The following is a 20180-nucleotide window of genomic DNA, read 5'->3' as shown; positions in this document are numbered from 1 at the left end:
ACAGTAGATCACACATACAGGTTAGAGGTAGCGTGTTGGTGGACAGTGTTTTCTTCTGGGTCACATGGATGGATAACTATCTACTTCTGTTTCATGCTGCAGGGGAGAGAGACGGTTTCTATTTCCTTCTTTCGCCCTCGCCCGCCCTTATCTCCGTTTTCAAGATCAATACTACCCTGTTTATCTTGCCAACTTGATATGGCTATATCCAGTCCTCCTCGCTGATGGTGTGTTTGTGCATCCCTGGACTCCCTGTGTGCGTGTGTGTGTGTGGGTACGTGCGTGTGCACGTGCACATGCATGTGCACTTGTTCCCGAGCAGAAGGGAACTTTATACAGGCCTATAGTTTTCATCTGGAGTAGAAACCAAATCTTTATGCAACTAAAAATAGATGTTGCTGTATTTTTTCCCCCCCCTTCTTCTCTGGAGCACATTATACTCTCCATCGCCCCGAGCATTACTGGACTGAATCTGATCGCTGCGCTGTGACCAGTGTTATGACAGCCTGAAATTCAGACCGCAGCACATTTGTGACCATGATACAGTTATGCGAGTATGCATGCACTATAACTAGTTGGGTGCAACTGGGGGCTACGGTCACGTATTTCTCATTGTATTTTGTAATGAGTGAGGTTAGAGCAGTGGTTCTCAAAGTGGATTTCCAGGGACTCTGTGGGTTCCTTTAGGGGGGTTTAAATGGATCCATACAAGTCTGTAACTCTGACAGTGTACAAATGGAACCAAATGAACCCGTTCTAACGGGTTCACCAATCAGGGTAGAGTATGGCCGTAGTTATGTTATGATGGTCAAAATAAAAGTTTTGAGAACCACAGTCGCTCTGAATTAAGAACGTCTGCTAAATACCTAGATTGTAAACTACTGAACTCATAAAATGCCACAGTCTCGTAGTAAATCAGTATCATACATATCCTGAAGCTGGAGACGTAGGCCTACCGATATTCAGTGATTGGGTCTAATGATCAAAACAAGAACATTATAATGGTGTAGAAAATCTATAAGAAACTAAACATACTTAAGGGGAGACCTTGACATTTTAAAGTTTGAGAAATACTGGGTTAGAAGGCTGTAATGTCTCAAGAAGACAGATTGTGCTAACAGCAGAATCCGTCGGTACCACTGCCCCAAACATGTAAAGTTAGTGGAAATAAACACAGAAGCACCCGGGAGGAAGTGGACTGAGAAGGAGAAGGGGGAGGAGCCAAACAGAGTTCCTGTTTCTACACAAAAAAAAGGATCTGGTGCCCCCTGAGGCAAACACAAAGGGGAAAAATAAATATTCCCAGATTGGTACAGCTGCAACTCACATACTGCATCTACAAATCGATTTACCATGTACTTTGCGTTGTAATGCCTTGTGAGTGTCTAGATCAGCTTTTTTCCCTTTTAAAAAAAGTTGGGAAAATATTCACCTAAGATGTTCCTTAATCGATTATTAATCTATTATTTTGATGATTAGTTCAATTAGCCGTTTAATCCCCAGAGTTTAGTTTCTTGAAAAACGTTATTGTATACTTCATGTACGTGTTGTGCGTTGGCAATCTATACAAGCTCACAATTCTTTGATTCATAATACATTATAGATCTGTTATTTCCTTTTTTATTTCAAAATATATATAAATAAATTGAATGTATTTTTTGCCTATAGCGTGAAAGTGATTAACCGTTACCGTATAGTGATAGAAACATGTCCACAACAAAGTGAAGTCACATACAAAACCTGTCTCACTTCAATTTGGATTTGACCACAATACAGGTAGTATAACATTACATAACGCAGGAAGTAAGCAGAGAATGGACCATTACAGAGTCAAATATTAATTATCTGCTGGCCGCAATCACCCGTATACATACCAGAACAGCCTACGACTATGGCGCTCTGAAAATAAGAAACATGATTTGCATTCTATCTGCCCAGGTGACTATGAGAGGTACTACAGGCCTGCTGCCATCCATTACTGTCAATTATGGTCTATCTCACCTTTCGACTTTTCTGTCTATTTCTGTATCTCAGCCTGCTACACATGAAAACATGTTTTTCGAGCCTCAGATCGGCTAAATCAGACTACATTAATATGAACGCTTTACACTGTGAAAGTGCAGTTGGAGGAAGCAAGGTGAGGGGAAAAAAACAGATAGTAGCTGACTCAGATTTCCAGATTTAAATCTAGATTCAATGCACACATTTGTTCGTTAACTCAATCTAGACTTATTGTAGTCTTTGTTGACCTATGTAATCATGTCAACATATTAAACGTCTCCAACAGGCTAAAAGGGGAAGAATAAATGTGTGGCCAGCAAAACTCATAATTAATTATGCTAGTTGCCAGGATTTTCCCCATCTTGTCTTCAAAAAACATTCACTCCGGTGGTCTTGTTTTTGAACAGCCTCCAACTACACCAAAGTGGACCACTGTAGTTTGATCCGGCTGACATTGCCATCCTTAAACCTAAGTTACATTATACTCTGTTTCACGACAGTATCATGTGACTAAAACAGCAGACTGTTATGACCCTCTGGGTCTAGGGTTATTGGGATAGAGTCCCATGCTCTCACTAGTGGAGCAAAAAAATGAGAATTATATTGATTGGGGGTGTATTGTATATTCAAGGAAAGACGTTCAGAAAACAATAAGGAAATGTTGGCGATCCTATGTGATCAGGAGGCACCTTGTACTGCATTAAAGGACTTATTGTAGGACTGTGAACTTGTGTGAAGGTCTGCACACTGTGGACACACTCACAGTTCCGTACATGCCTCAATCTGGTGTCTGCAGACACACACGTTTCCCACATGTGAGCTCTACAAATCAAAATGGTGCAACCTGTCTCGCAAACCAACAGGAGGTTACTGCAAAACTGAACATTTCTTTAGTGGGCATGTGGCTAAATGAAAAAAGAAACGGTTAAATAAATAAAATGGCTATGCTGAGCCTTCCCTTTTAATCATACAACTGTGTTTAATCCTCGTGGAAAGAAACTGTTATTTGAGTGAAGCCTTTTGTTGAGCTGAACAATTTTTCTTTCACTTTCTCCTAATGTTCCTCAGCTGTAATAGGGCTTTTACAGACCAGCTGGTCCTGTTTCAAATCTATTCCGGTACTACTAAGTACTAAGTTAACATACCGGTACACACACACACACACACATGCATGTGGACGCTTGCATGTGTGTATACACAAATATTTCAGTGCGTACACACAAGCGTGCACACACACACACACACACACACACACACACACACACACACACACACACACACACACACACACACACAGTATTTTGGGCAGAGCGTGCGGTCCTCTGGTCCGAGTGGTTTTAGGGAATTACAGAGCAGGCCCTGCATGGTCGTGTGTGCCGTTCTGTTCAGGCGACCGCTATACTTTCGTGAGCTGCCCACAAACTCCCATCTCACAAGAGGCAGTACTGGAGCATGTAACATTCTGTAAATGCATTTTCTCAATGACTCACATCACAGAGCGGCTGTCTTGTAAACTAATGTCTTCAACTGTACGTGTGGTGGTGGTGGAGGGGGTGGGGGTGGTACCAGCACTTTCATGGCAGCTAGAATTACTCATAATTAAGACAGAGAGAGTGGAGTGGTGGGGGAAGGGGGGGGGGGGGGGGGGGTGTGCTCGTTATTGAGGGAGACAGGGTTGGTTCATATAACCACGGGTGAGAGAGGGAGACATTCATAATTAGGGGAGGGAGAGTGGAGAGATTATACGAGTGTCACGGGACAGTCAGCCTACCTGTAGTACAGTAGTATGAAAGGATGAGTAAGAGAGATGAATTAAAGGGGTGTGTGTGTGTGTGTGTGTGTGTGTGTGTGTGTGTGTGTGTGTGTGTGTGTGTGTGTGTGTGTGTGTGTGTGTGTGTGTGTGTGCACGCGCGTGCAAGTGAGAGAAAGAGAGAGACAGAGTGCAAGAGCGATTAGAGAGGGGGAGACAAGTGAAAAGTAGCCAACGCAGCAAACTGTGGCTTTGGAAGCTTGGGTCTAATGCTGAATAATTCATGTGTTCCCTCGCAGCTTCTTCAAGTGTTGGGTCTACAAAGAGCTGTAATGCTGAAGAATAATGGCGAGTGAGCGGGGGACAAGAGGGAAAATCTGCAGGATTCCACCGCAGAAATAAATAACGTTACTCTGCCGGGCCAAAACCACCAGAGGCTGGGCGACGGTAATTTAAGACACCATCTGAAGTATAATTTAGAAGAACAGGAACATGAGCAGCTTTTTAGTCAGAGTTTATCGAGAAATGTGTAATATTGAATGGGTTCTGGGAAGTCATAGGCTCTGGGAAGAATATCAAAGGCATATAACGTGACATAAATGGGTTCCGTCTATTTCTTTGGAACTAACAGCACATATGTTACTAGTACGCTATACTAGAGCAAGCGCACGAGTATTTAAATCTCTGTGTAAATTAAAGAGTTCTGTTAGAGTCACAAGTTAAAGTATGCATGAGAGACACGCAGCATCGAGATTTAGTTTTTTTTTCTCAAATCTCCAATTGTCCCCTGCTCCATAAGCTCTTGTGATGGAAAACCCCCCTGTACGCGACAATGCCATGTTTAAATATTGTGGTGATAAAAAGACATTTGTGGTAATTTAATATGCAGGGGAAAACGAGTAACTTGTAATAAGCATGACCTAAAACAAGACAGGGTCTAATAATGGTGTGGTTGCTTGTGGTCGGTCTATGACAGCATATGACATCATAGACCCCATATAGAACCTCACCCTCCGCTAGCTATCTGTTGTTAGCTCCGAGATGAGGTCCTATGAACCTGTCTGCTCGTTGCAGAGGAATTCCTCCACGGCGGCGGGGATCACCTTTTCACCACAACGTATCCAAAAAATAAGGGTAGTTCCACACTCCCAGAGTATGATTTTCAGAACACCGGCACATAAAAAGTATACGTCGGGGTTGGGAAAACGGTTTAAATAGTCTTATATTTAGTCTCATTCAACCCGGAAATCCCCCCAGCGGCAGGTTCCAGTACTGCTACCGGTACCTTCCCATTGTAGAAGAATAGGGAGCAGTACTGGCAACAGTGTTCTGGGTTGAATGGGAAAACATGGCATAGGCTGATTAAATAAGCGATTTAAACCGTTTTCCCAACCCCGACGTATACTTTTATGTGCCGGTGTTCGGAAAATCAAACTCTGGGAGCGTGGAACTACCTTTACTTTTTGGATACGTTGTGGCGAAAAGTGTGATCCCCGCTGTGAAGGAATTCCTCTGCAACGAGCAGACAGGTTTGTACAGTAGGACCTAATCTCGGAGCTAACAACTGGAGGTTACGTTATGTAACTAACCATAGTTACTTTACTTCTGGGAGAAATATATTCCCCTATGGGTTTGTCGGTAGGCCGCTGGGCTCATCCTGCTAGCCCAGTGTTTGTTGTTAGCCTCACGTTAGCTTGTTTAGCTTCTTACAACAGATCGCCAGCGGGGAGTGAGGTTCTATATGGGGCTAATGAGTAATTACATCAGTACTATCATGTCAATCATTTTAGATTTTGAGGTGAGTCGGTGAACTTCTGATTACTGAATCTAACCATTAAGCTATGGCCGCCTGTAAACATCCCTATATTTGGTCATGTTCTCAACCTTATTCAAGTGGGGATGACTTCAAGTATAATAAAACATAAAAAATGTGATATTTCAAAAAAGAAATGTATTCTTGTACAATAAATGGGCAATGATCAAACCAGAAGTTTGTGAGACTAGGACACACACATCTATCCATCCATCCATCCATCCATCCATCCATCCATCCATCCATCCATCCATCCATCCATCCATCCATCCATCCATCCATCTATCTATCCATCTATCCATCTATCCATCTATCCATCTATCCATCCATCCATCCATCCATCCATCCATCCATCCATCCATCCATCCATCCATCATCCATCCATCCATCCATCCATCCATCCATCCATCCATCCATCCATCCATCCATCTATCTATCTATCTATCTATCTATCTATCCATCTATCTATTTCTGCCTTTGATACAGTAGACTGACGACAGGAAATGGTCAGTGACACACAGCAAAGGTCGTCGGGATCGGGAGTCGAACCTGTGACACGCTGTCAGGCTGGATTAGCAGCCTAGGTGCCTGCACGTCTACGCCAGTCGAACAGGCCACACACACACAACTGAGAATATCCTTGCTTTGGTACTTGGATCCTGCACTGTTCTAAACAATGAAACCTGAAGTGCGCAGTCTCCACATGGCTGGGAAAATACCAAAACAGTGGGGTCCGAGGGTCAAGGCTCAGAGGTTGGCACCAACCCCCCCTGGGAGGGGTTAGCCAGCCATCCGGGTGCCATGGGTCAATATTAAACACTCCCATATGCTGCACAGCAACCTTGTCAGAGAGCTAGAAACTATCAAGATAGACAGAGAGAGACTTAGAAAGAGGTGCACTCTGAGTGTGTGTGTGTGTGTGTGTGTGTGTGTGTGTGTGTGTGTGTGTGTGTGTGTGTGTGTGTTGTACAGTAGTTGAGTGTGTGTTATGTGCCCATTAAATATTTAGGCCTACTACCAGTCAGAGTGCTTATGTACAGTATGAATGATGGTCTAAGCCTCTATGGGCTTACTGCTTAGTACATTCACAACACTGCACACGCACTCCCACACACACATGCACACGCACACACAGGCTTGTATCCCCCTTTCTCCTCTACGTGTCCCCTCTCACCTCCTTATTCACTATGCTAACATCTCCCTCTAATCCAGTCATTCTCGTCTCCTATTCCCTTCCTCATGTACATCTCTGTCTCTACTCACCTGTTCAGTCTTTTTTCCCCCACACATAACCTTCCATTTCTACTTCATTTGACCAATGAGAATGGGTCTATACTTAATAGCCAGTCTACAAGAACACGTCGCAGCGCGTTCTGAGCTTGCAGATCTGCTACTCACGTCAAGTGTTCATCTGAATTTGAGCCTATTACCACAAGCCCAGAATATGGACGCTATGGTTCATCTATGGAAGATGACTATTTTGTATTTTATAGTTGGCATAATGTAATGAACAAATTAGCTTTAGTCGCATGTCGTTCTGGATGAGGCTGCCCTCTGAATGCTTAAAGTGGAACGATCATTTATTTTAGTTTTCCACTTCAAGAGTTCGGGTGAGGACTGTGGCACTCAGTTGAATAATTAAAGCACATAAAATCTGAGTTTACGGACGGTTATCTGTTCCGTTTCTGCTTAAGATATTTTCTGATTTAATTTTGTCTGGATTTTTATTAGGATAATGACATAAAACTCCCTTTGGAGAGTGCTTAAAACACATTAGTGAAAACACTCCAAAGTGTTCCTCGGTGGAAATACTTGTATTGTCGTCTGTCAAGATTTTTTCAAAAAGCTGTATATGAATTCCAATATTCTGTTGTATGAATACCCTATCACTGATAGGGTATTCTAGTTTCTACTATCAGGAAGGCAGCCTTTTCACCACTTTGATTAAACATTTTAACCCTGGTGTCTGTATTTTGGGCATGTCAATGAGTCAAATTTTAGCTATTTTCTAGTTTCTGTTCTGTTTTGGGCTATTTTTAAGTGTGACACCGCAGACTCTGGTTTGGTCTGGCTTTCAGACTCTACCAAGCGGCTAGCAGTGGTGTAAAGTAACTAAGTACATTTACTCAAGTACTGTACTTAAGTAATAATTTGTGGTACTTTTACTTTATTGGAGTATTTCCAGTTTTTCAGTACTACAATTATTTGAAAACTTTAGTTAGTTGTTACATTGTAGATTTTTATTATTATTACAAAACAGATTAACCACTTCAGCCCTAGATCAATCTCAGCCATTTGAAAATAGCCGATCTCAGCCGAGCCGATCTCAGCCAAGCTCACAATGCGCCGCGATGCAACGCATTGTGTGCTTGTAGATATGCTATTTTCAAACGATTTCTAGACATTTTAGAAATTTCAAAACTTGTGACATGGTACATTTTGCACAATGAGTACGTTCTACTTTTGGTACTTTAAGTACATTTTGATGCCAATACGTTTGTACTTTTACTCAAGTACATTTTGAATTACAGACTTTTACTCGTAACAGAGTATTTCTATATTGCAGTATTGATACTTTTACTTAAGTAAAACATACTTTTTTCCACCACTGCCTCTACTGAGCGGCTAGCTGGAGCCCTGTCAGACTGTCAGAGTGGGCACAGCCTAACCAAACTTGGCCTCCGCCAGCATGCACTGTTTGTGTTTTTGTCCTCACAAGGAAAGAAAAATGAGGGGAAAATCTTCCACAACAAGGACATCATTTCGCTGGGTCTTAATTTAGAAAGTGGTCATTTGAGAGTTAAAGTTAAGCATTTAGTGGTCAGGGTGAATGGTGAAGTAAGGCTAAGAGGGTGAAGTAATGCAGAGTTGTCAGTCAATGAGATGTTCCTACATTGTACAGTTTGTATACAGACGCGTGTCCGCACGTGTGCTCACGCGTGTGCACGCTAAGTAAGGAAAATGTCATAAATAATGGTATACATCTGTACAAGTAATGATGAATTAGGGCTGGCCGATATGGACAAAATCATATATCACAATATTTCTGACCAAAAACCTTCGTTGCAATACTATGACAACATCACATTTTCAAAAATCAACTCTTAACTCATACCCTGCCAAAAAAGACGTTTTCTATAATAAAAACGTCTTTTTAACTATGGACCTCCCTGCCAGACGTCTTCTGGACGTCTTTTTAAAAAAAATAATAAAAAAAAAATTTGGACCTCCAACAGTGTACTAGCCATGATCGCGATCGCGAAATTGCATGTTTAACCCCCATACCAACCCCATCTTTCAAACATGGCAGCCATGTTTGTTTACATTTGAAGAAAACATAAGGGCTGCCTTCTCCTGAATGCCTGAACGGATTTCCAAGCGGATGTTTTTGTTTGAAAGCTGTGAAAAGCATGCACATGCATAGTGCATGATCTGTGCACGAATGTGTGCACCAGCATGCACACTATTTTTTTAACCCTTTGTTGGCGAACCGGCAATATAAGAGGTCCCACTTTAAATATGGCACCGAAGAAGTTAAGCTTCTAGAATGCCTGTTTTTGCCATTTATGAACTTTTTTTTAAAAACCTTTTAATGTATAAAGTAGGGCTGTTTGAGTCAACTCATTTAATCACAATTAACTCACTGTTATGTTAATCACGATTAGTTATTTTAATCACAATTAATCGCATATTTATTTATTGCGACCGAAGGTCGCATTTACCCTGAAAAACCTTGTCGATTGAGTGTATTCTGTACAGGAAGTGATGTCAGTGAGTCGTGACATCACTTCCTGTACGGGGCGGCTACACAAGACTAAGAAAGACAAAAAAAAAGAGAAGGATACACAAGACTAAGAAAGACAAAAAAAGAGAAGAATAAAAAAGAAAAAAAGGAGGAGGAGGATAAAGATACCAAAAGGAGAGAGAAGAAAGGGTGGATGAGGTACAATGTGTTGTATCCTCCTCTGATCTGATACGGGGCGGCTGGACTTAGATCACCTATGAAAGAATGTCCATCCACCTGGAGAAAAGAAAATGTAACAAGGAGGTGGCAACGGGGCGGCCAGATAAAGTTATTAGGGCTGGATCGGACTTTAACTCTTTCTCAGCCTGAACGCACTATTACGCAATTTTGCGCAAGAGCCTCCCAGCCGACACGCACTTTTACGCACTTTTTTTTTTTTTTTTTTTTTGAAACTTCAAAGCCTTCCCCAACTTCTGACATTGTTTGGAGTGAACCACATCAAAGGAAAGCCTCAAATCACCAGCCCAAACACAAACCAGCTGTCTCAGATCAGAGAAAATCACATCACATTACCACAACAATCACCAGACACAAGAGCTGTGGGAACCGTCTTGGCATTCTAGCCGAGTGAGAGCAATTGAGATGGCTGATTGATAAAAAGAGAGAGAGAGAGAGAGAGAGACACTGAGAGACACTGTGTGTGTGTGTGTGTGTGTGTGTGTGTGTGTGTGTGTGTGTGTGTGTGTGTGTGTGTGTGTGTGTGTGTGTGTGTGTTTGAGGAGAGGAAAAAAGAGAAAGAGCTAGTATTTTTTTTTTCAACTTCAAAGCCTTCCCCAACAGCTGACATTGTTTGAGGTGATCATCACAGTAAAGTCTCAAATCACCAGCCCAAACACAACAAACTGTCTCAGATCACAGAAAAACACATCATAATTATATTTACCTTTTGTATAGTCCATCCATAGTTTGTAGTAGTAACAGACAGTAGTAAAAGTAAGATCCAGTGTTGTTGTTGGTAGTGTGAGCCAGGTCTCACAAGCCAAGCTAAAAGAGAGGCGTCAATTGGGTATGGCAAGCTATGGCAGCTCACATACCTTGGCTACAGGGGGAATATAATAAAATGTACTGTAATCGTGCCTGTTGGAAAGGTATGGCAACATGACTGGTGTCTTGCACGCCGGGCCTCGCGCGCGTGAAAGACAGCTTTTTTTTTTTTTTTTTTGCCATACCTTTTTTTTGCCATACCTTTTTTTTCGCTGAGCTAAACGCCCTGCTCGATCGGCCGTGGTCCGCGGACCACCGCCGATCGAGCAGGGCGTTTAGCTCAGCGGCGTCAGTTCAGAAAAAGCTAAGGTTGAGCAGGAATGTCTTTACAAGATTAGGAGCATATGTATCACTGACGCTTGGATTCAGCCGTCCTGGGCCCTGGAATGACTAAAATCACCATGGTTACCATTGTGTGGCCAATCAGCTTGTGTTACCTTGTGTTACCATGGTGATTTGGTACATGACCGTCCTCCCCAGACCTGGGATTGCTGGATGGACGGCATTCACGTAGCAGCAGCCATGTGTATGGTGGGGGGGGTTTAGTTTAGTGCTTTACTATACTACTGAGGACTTGCTGGATGAACGGCAATCACGGCAAGCAGCAGCATGTGTTTTGGGGGGGGGTTTAGTTTAGTGCTTTACTATACTACTGAGGACTATACTTCTACAGCCGTTACGTGATCTGAAAAGTTTTACTGGATCGTCATGGTTCATCGACCAGGCCACCAGGGACCACCGAGCCGCGGCGTCGCAGCGAAAAGAACTGCTATATAAAGTAAGTGGTTGTTGCTAGATTGATTGATTGATACATACAGTGGTGTATTGGCGTGTTTGGGGGTTTCGCCGACGTCGCTCCGAGAGCAAGCATGAGATGAGAGATGATTATGCTCATCTCGGATCACAACAGGTGGTCCGCGCGCGGACCACCGATCGAGCAGGGCGTTTAGCTCAGCGGCGTCAGTTCAGAAAAAGCTAAGGTATGTTCCAACAGGCACGATTACAGTACATTTTATTATATTCCCCCTGTAGCCAAGCCAAGGTATGGGAGCTGCAATAGCTTGCCATACCCAATTGACGCCTCTTGTTTAGCTTTTAGCTTGGTGCGACTGCATACAATCATCCCAGCAAAACAGACGTCGCAGTTTGACCAATCCAGCGAGATGGAGATCGAAAAGTAATCCTTTTAGCTTGTTGAATGTGGACCCCCTGATTCCCCCTCCATTAGTGGATCATCGCAGCAAAACATCCACCATTGTTTGGTGACTCTCAAGCCTGCTTGGAAGCCAGCTTGGATTTCCTCTCTCTCAAAGTGATGTCTCTCACCGTGTCTATATGTCTCTCTACCTCTCGCGGAAAAAAAAGGGAGAGAGAGTGTGTAGCAGACTCTCTATGTCTCTCGACCCACTCGCTCTGTTACACTGCTCTCTCTCTCTTGCTCTAATTTCTCTCTCTCTCTCTCTCTCTCTCTCTTTTTCCGCTCGACCCAACTTTATTAGAATAAACCTTACAGCCGTGATACAAGAGAGAGAGATTGATTGATTGATTGATTGATTGATTGATTGATTGATTGAAGACTTTATTAGAAGTTTGCATAGGAAAAGGTACAGTTTCATTCACTGGTACAAGGTCTACTAAAAGGAGATCCATGAAAATACTAGGCTTATTTCCATAGTAAACCATATATCTCATATAACATTGAATGACAGACAAATAGAACACAGTATGCAGTAGATATGTAAAGAAAAACAAAAAAGAAAACAGTAAGAGTGCACGTGTGCGTGCGCATGCCCATGTTCGCGTGCACATGCATGTTGCACGTTGCAGAGGGGGGGGGGGAGAGAGAGAGAGAGAGAGAGAGAGAGAGAGAGAGACAGACAGTGACACAACGTAAACACATGCACGTTGCGTGCGTGTTTATTGATGTAAACTCAAGACATGCATCAGACTGCATTCTGAGATAGACAGCGCCGCCGTGTGGATGACAGGCGTGCCTGTCATCCACATATATATATATGTATGTGGATATATAGGTCTATAGGTCTATTGTCCACATAACTTGAGGGATTGAGCTGAAATGTGCCTTTATACTTGAAAAGTCTGTAAAACACGTATTTGTTTACCCATTTGTTTGAAAACATACTGCCTGATGCATCATTGAAGCCAAAAATAGAAGGCTGAAAAGAGTTATGTTTGATAGCATCCTTTCGAAAACATGTATTCAGAAAGCTGTTTTGGTGATTACATCGCCTACAAACAGCCCTATTTCTAAACAATAGAAAATGATAGCAACTTACTACTTGGCGGATTTGTAAAGAGGGCGAATTGATCTTTCCATACGTATATGGAAGTTGGTATATTCACAGTAGAATGAATAGATATTCTATTTATTATACTAAAAAGTCGTTTATCTCAAAATGTCTATGCAAAAAGGCTGTTTTGATAGCAAAACAATCTTTATAAAGTTGCCATTTACTAGACTATAGAACAAGATACAGATTTTCTAATTTGATGTATCGGAAAGAGCGCGAGCAGGCCTTTCCAGTCATATGGGTGTGGTGTGCAATACACTCTACAGACGATGCATAATCGTCCCCCAAAATGAGTGAAAAATCCGGCAGTAGAGACTTAGAGCCAGATTTAAGGGGGCTGAGAAAGAGTTAAGTCGACGCACAGGATTCCAGAAGTTTAGCGCTTATTCGCTCTTGTATCAAACCGGTACTCGAAACGTTCTTAGAATTTCACATATTTTCTAACGTAAATATAGGGGCGGCTGTGTTAAGAACGCTTCGTTGTCAAGCTCAACGTTGGGCATTTGGACAAATACATGGAGAAATGGAGAAAACCTGTTTGGCCTAAACATGGAGATGAGGAGAACACTATATATGGAGATAGTCCAGTCCATCATGTCATATGGGACTACCGTCATAGACAGTAGCCATTGTTAGGCCAGAGTCAATGGCTGTCTGTCTGACTATCTGTACAGGAAGTGATGTCACATGACATACTTTTTATGCCCATATACGAGTCATTCTGTACCACATCTCCATGTTTAGGCAAACTCCACACAGAAAGGCCCTATCGCCAACCCCACCTAGGGTGTGGGCGATAGGGCCTTTCTGTGTGGAGTTTGCATGTTCTCCCCGTGTCTCCTAGGGTTGATACCCTCACAAAAACATGAACAAACTCCCCCCAGAATGACAACAACTAGAATAGTCAGAGAAACGCTGTGGTTGGCCAGATGGTCAAGAATTGGCGCATGTCACCCTCAGGTGTCTTACTAGTATATTATAGCCATTTGGCCTACCTGTAGTTTAGGACACTGTTTCTCAACAATTATTTGGGGAGGTCTCCAGATGATTAGCTTTAATGTGCAATATTGTTTTCTCACTCAACAGTAAACAGACCAACATAGGCTACAGTATACAGGTTATCTGCACATTTCTAAAGTGACAATTTAATTATTTTATTAATACCTCTAATTGTGTCAAAAGTAATGAACTGGACAAGTTTCCCAGTCGGTACAAAACCGCCTGGAGATGACGCGCTCTCTATGAGAGTAAAAAGTATTTTTGTTTACTGGGTGCAGATTCTGGTAAGTATCAGGAAAGAAGAGGATATCCGCACTCTCTTAAGTAATTTCTTTCTTGTAGTTTTATTTCATTATAAGCACAACAGCAGTCTCACCGTGTGACGGACCAGTTTCGGCCTGTGGCCTTCCTCAGCATCAGTAAAAACTAGATTAGTTGTGTGTGTGTGTGTGTGTGTGTGTGTGTGTGTGTGTGCGTGCGTGCGTGCGTGCGTGCGTGCGTGCGTGCGTGCGTGCGATTTGCGTGTTCCGTCTGTGGGACGCTATTAATATAATGACCGTTCTGTCAATAAAAGAATCACCATTACACGCCTGGATATGAGTGATTATGTCGTTTTGCCCACCACTGTGACCTTGACCTTTTTGACTGATCATACCCAGCCGCTTTCATGAAAGTCCAGCTATCTGTTCTCCATTGATCTTGAACTTGATTGTGATCTTGACCTTTTCAAGCCAGATGTAAATCATCTCTTCGGGGTAGCATACTGATCATTTACACCAAGTTGGATGAAAAAGTGCACGCACTTTGGTTGTGACCTTGGCCTATTATTTAGGCCTACAGTTATTGAATTCTTTAACCAGTGAAAAATAGCAGATATACAAGCTCACACCGCGGCACTCGCGAGCTTGTAGATCTGCTATTTTTGTCGTGAAAATGTGTGCAAATCTTTGAATATATGTATTTTCTAGATATTTTGAGATGGGGGTCCGTGGCCAAATACATATCATTTCGAGGCTCCTTCACATGAAAAGGTTTGAGAACCACTGACATAGTAGTCTCTCAAGAACAGACTAACTGAGCTCCAGTTAAGTGAAAAGGACCTTTTCTTTGACGATGGCTAGCCAGATTGCTGACATAGAAATGAGGTTTTTCAAAAAGTCTTAGAAGGATTCAAAAGACACTTATAGAATCGGGTCAAAATTCGAATTTTCACTATTCTTCAAAAATAGCAAATCTACAAGCTCGCAGCGCGGCGCTGTGAGCTTGTATATTTGCTATTTTTCAATAGTTAAAGCATAAAATAATGATACACAACAATGTGTACCCGTTCTAAATGGGTTAAACCAAAACTTTAATCAGGTCTTCAGGGCAGCCTACTGATCACTCCCACCAAGATTCATGAAAATCCACAAGATATATTGCGACATGGAAGATAAATGGAATGTAAATACATAACCCAAGTCCAACTCAGTTGCTAGAGGAAACGATAATAACTATACTAGCAATCAGCCACACAGACGAAACGAGACAAGACACGGAAAAGGAGAAACCCTGTTCTCCTCGGCCTAAATGCAAAGGGATGGTCGCTCGACCATGCTCTCTCTATCTCTTTAAATTGAATAGAGTTCGCCAGCGAATGTCCGCAAAATTCGCTCTGCGGAGATTCGTGGCCGGTGTGGAAGCCTGCATTAACTTTATGAGGTTTTTAAAAAAGGTGAAATATTCGCTTCGCAAATTCGCCCCTGGTGTGTAAAGACCTTGAGAATAAAAAAAACACACAACTATGAATTGGTAAATGCAAAGTAAGATCCTAGGATAATAAAAAGGAATTGGAGATTGGAGACACAAGCAGGTTCTTACCTGAGTGAGAACATCCAGTTGACCTACGATGTGCTCCAGGGTGCTGGCCAGAGCAGGGGACAATCCTCCATCTGAGGACGGAGCCAGAGCCTGCTGGGACTGCTGGGTGGAGGAGGCTTTGGACATCTGGGACTGGGACGTCCTGCTGCGGCTGCCACTACGGGCCTGAGTACAGGAGGCACTCTGGGAGTCCTGTCCATTACAAAGATCCACCGGCTCCAAGCTCTGAGCAGAGAGGAACAGAGACACTAAAAGCATGAGCCGTGTTGAGGTTGATTTTGACTTGAAATTATATCATTTTCATTGTACAACAAAATATAAATTTAAGCTAATACAGTAATTTAATATAGCTCTTAACCACTTAGACAACGTCATTTGCACAGTCACATCAACTGTAAGGGACATTAACAGACTGAACACGCTGATGAAGAAAGCCGGATCTGTCCTGGGGGCTCAACTGGACAGTTTGGAGGTGGCGGCAGAGGTGCGCATGAGGAGGAAGCAAGAAGCTATTATGGCCAACTTCTCTTACCACGTCCAGAAGGAGATAGTGGGACCACGAGCATAACAACTATAGACTTGGTATGTCCTCTGTGCTGGTAGCCCTGAGCCCTGAAGAAGACTGTGAGGCCGCTACGCATGGGTTAATTTGTATCCCTGTCGGTTTTTAATTAATTTCTATGATGAAATACAAATAGCCATCTGGGAAACCACGGTTGTACTCTTACCATTTGCCTTCTGATGTGCCCATGTGTGTCGAGTATTTTTCTATTAATATTATGTTTGACTGTATATGTATGTATCTATAATTACATGGTCACTGTAGTGTGCTGCTTGCCCTCCCTTCCTTTTGTTTTGTTTTAATTGTGTGCCTTTAATTTTTACCATTCCAGTTGTCCAACTGTATTCAATTACATTTATGTTATACCTTTCTGTGAAACCCAAAGCTGTATCGCCTTTTTTCTTCTATATCTGCCAAGTGTTTCTAACTGCTTTTGGCAACTGAATTTCCCCAATGGGATCAGTAATCTAACTAATCTGTCTTAAAGCTACACTCTTTCATGTCCTACCTTTCGAACCCGGTCCACTGCACATGTGCTCATGTTTTTTGCCTGATTGCTCAGAGGAGAAATTGAATTTTGACCTTCAGGCAGTCTATGCAAAGGATAATATTCACACATCCACTTTGTTCAGATGCAGGTGCGTCCACAGTGCTCTTGTTCACTCAGCAGCATCAGCTTTTATTCCATGTATGACCTTCAGACAGAACCACTTGGTCAAACCAGATCGCTGTTGTCGGGTGGAAACCTTAATGTACGTCCAAAACCGTTTTTATTCATCATTAAAAAAAAAGTATTAAAATAGTGAAAAAAGACGATCCACTCACAACACGAGGCGTTGTGTGCTTGTAGATGTGCTGTTTTAACTAGTTTTGTGTGATAGTCTGTATGATGAGGCAGGGCTTTAATTTAAGAAAGAACATGCAAATTTGAAACTTGGAGATATGCGGTTTCTGCCCGACAGTGACGATATGATGATTTCCAATAGAAGAACAGGGAGTCCAAATACAACCACCGCAATTGAGTAAGTTACATTGTACAAAGATACATTTAAAAAAAGGCCTCTATACTTTTGTTTGCATTATGGTTACATCTCAGTAATACAGTTAATTCGACATACTGTATTCAAAAATTGTTTCAGCCAATTCCTGCACTTCCAAATAAGGATAATATTTATCTTTTCCACAGCATGGTTCGACACTTGTAAGGTATGCTTGTGCACCTATTCACACTCGCACACGGCCACACACACACGCGCACACGCACACACACACACACACACACACACACACACACACACACACACACACACACACACACACACACACACACACACAGTGTTGTGATTAATACAACTAGACAGAAGAACCACATGGACTCCTATGAGCACATATCTCCGTCTTTCCACTATCATGCCTACATGACTAAAGAGTAAGAGTGTGTGTGTGTGTGTGTGTGTGTGTGTGTGTGTGTGTGTGTGTGTGTGTGTGTGTGTGTGTGTGTGTGTGTGTGTGTGTGTGTGTGTGTGTGTGTGTGCGCGCGCGCGCGTGCGTGCGCAAGCACGAGTCTCCCAGACAATCCAGCTTCTCCGTCACAGCTGGGGAGACGAAAGCTGTTTTATTCATCACCACCCCACAGGATACGTCTATTAATCACACACAGCTAGAAGATGTCTGAGGCCACAGCTTCAAACTGCGCCGAGTTAAACTGAAGCCAGACGAGCTGGGATGTCTGTCGTAACCTGGGTCAGCACATCTGGACACAGGGAGGGATGATCCAAGCTGACACACTGACTAGGAGGTAGAGTCTACCTACATCACAGCCACGCATAAAGACTTGGGTTATTGATATAATTGAGAGCCCAATGCTCCTATATGAAGACCAATTTATACTTCATTGTGCAACTGGTCGTCTCCCAAGCTGAACATAGCAGATCTACAAGTTCACAACGTGTTGTATTGCAAAGTGTTGTGAGCTTGTAGATCGGCTATTTTTGGCACAACGATCCGTCATACGACTAAGTATAAAGCCGACTACGTGCCGTCAAGCGAGTGTTAATGGATACTATAAGATACTATATGTAACAAAATTGGAAACATATTCCTGTGACAGAGCTTTGGTTGCAAACCCAGTCACTCCAGGAAAAAACAGACAGCCCAGTGCATTATACAAAACATTTATTTTTGTTGAATGGGCTGGCCTAGTTTCAAGTCATTCATATCTCCTGTGACTATTCTGTAAAGCACAATAACTGAAAACAAGATATCAGATCCAGCATGCTCTCTGAGCAGAGCAGAATGTGAAAGGAACTCAATTCTCTGTGTCCTTTAATCTTGTCATGTTGCTGGATGATGTAACACATGTGAATAAATCCATTAAGATCATAAAATAAACTCCCAACATTTTAAAGACATGTGAAGACGAGATGTGTTGAAGGTATTTCTTTGTCAAATTCTGAATTCTAAAATAGACCTAAATAAACTCCTAGAATTTAAAATGAGATAGATTCTGTTGATCATTTTTAAAATCATGCTAATTTTAAACAAATGTATGCAACATATTTTTTATACGCAAGTGGTTGCAGTGAACCAGATGATTATTTGATCATCAGCAGATTCAGCACTAGTTTTCAGTTTCTTTTGATACCCTGCTACACTGTACAGTACGCCAGTTTGAAGCAGTATCTTCACTGAAGATCCAATTAGTCCTTCACTCAGCTCACCCCCCCCTCCCCACTAACTTGTACTAACATTGTGGTTCTAATGCTACCAACAAGCTGTCTAAAATTATTGTATCCGTTGAAAAGGGGGTCTGTGACAGTGAATTCTTTCAAAATGTTTAATCATTATGAGCATTTATTAAGCACTCTCCAAATGTGTATCTCGGCCTTCATGTGGCGTCAGTCATCTGTGACGTCTGTCAAGTCCGTCTTTATGAAATAGTTGGCCTACATACGATTACAAATTTGGGCAAGGCTTCCACCCGGTCAGAGCCTCACTGGCACGAGTATCCGCATCCTAAAGTGAGTGGGCCGGCATGGACCACCGCCCCGTCACTATGACTCAGATATAACCATATCGCTGTTGTCGGGTGGAAACCTTGTACTTCCAAAACCGTTCGTTTTATATTCATTCATTAAAATAATGAAAATAGCTGATCTACAAGCACACAAAGCCTCACACTGCGAGGCTGTGTGTGCTTGTACTGTAGATCTGCTATTTTCACTAGTTTTGTGCAACAGTTTTGTATGATGAAGTACACATTCGAAACTTGGAGATACAAGGTTTCTACGCGACAGTGACGATATACCCCTGACATCATCATCATACTCGGAAGTTATGCGGGAACGCCTACTGAGTGGTAAAAAAGTACTTTCTGGCCTTGACAGCCCATACATCTAAACAGAAAAGTCCTATCTAATTGCATTAAAAGATGATAATTTCTGACTTATTGCAGTTGAGTTTTAGAAAGTTCTGGATGCAAAAGAACTTTCTAAAACTCAACTGCAATAAGTCAGAAATTATCATCATCGGCCCCGACACTCTCACCCGCTCCACCCAGGAATTCTCACTCATCATCGATGGAACCTCTGTTAAAACCTCCACCCACATCCGCAATCTAGGAGTAATCTTTGACCCCACTCTGTCATTCCTCCCCCACGTAAACAACATAACCAAAACTGCATTCTTCCATCTTCGCAACATCGCCCGCCTCCGCCCCTCCCTGACTTTCTCTGCTGCCGAAACCCTCATTCACACCTTCATCTCATCCCGGTTGGACTATTGTAACAGTATACTCTACGGCATCACCTCCAAAACCCTCAATAAACTCCAGTATGTACAAAACTCAGCCGCCCGTCTACTCACCAGCACCCGCCCCAGAGACCACATCACACCTGTCCTCCATGACCTCCACTGGCTCCCCGTCAAACAACGCATCCACTTCAAGATACTCCTCACCACCTACAAAGCACTGCACAATCTGGCCCCCCCTTACCTCTCTGACCTCCTCGAGCCATACGTCCCAACCCGTTCGCTCAGGTCCAGTGAGGCTGGCCTCCTCGTGGTCCCCAAGCCCAAGCGCCGAACCTGGGGTG

The 20180-nt window shown here is 42.7% G+C and overlaps 1 protein-coding gene across 1 annotated transcript in view; it reads right to left on the bottom strand.

The window, feature by feature from the left end:
• Positions 1 to 20180, bottom strand: part of poc1a (POC1 centriolar protein A) — a gene marked incomplete at both ends in the record, with an annotated part of 77542 nt that overhangs the window by 8021 nt on the left and 49341 nt on the right. Inside the window, one exon of the mRNA XM_080728238.1 lies at positions 15525 to 15749. Coding sequence (XP_080584364.1) covers positions 15525 to 15749 — 225 coding nt within the window. The remainder of the gene's footprint in view (positions 1 to 15524; positions 15750 to 20180) is intronic.

Source organism: Nannobrachium achirus (genome assembly GCF_963921795.1).
Source record: "Nannobrachium achirus genome assembly, chromosome: 6".
NCBI lineage: Eukaryota > Metazoa > Chordata > Actinopteri > Myctophiformes > Myctophidae > Nannobrachium > Nannobrachium achirus.
The sequence above is the reverse complement of the archived record's forward strand: the minus strand, read 5'-3'. Positions and strand labels throughout refer to the sequence as shown.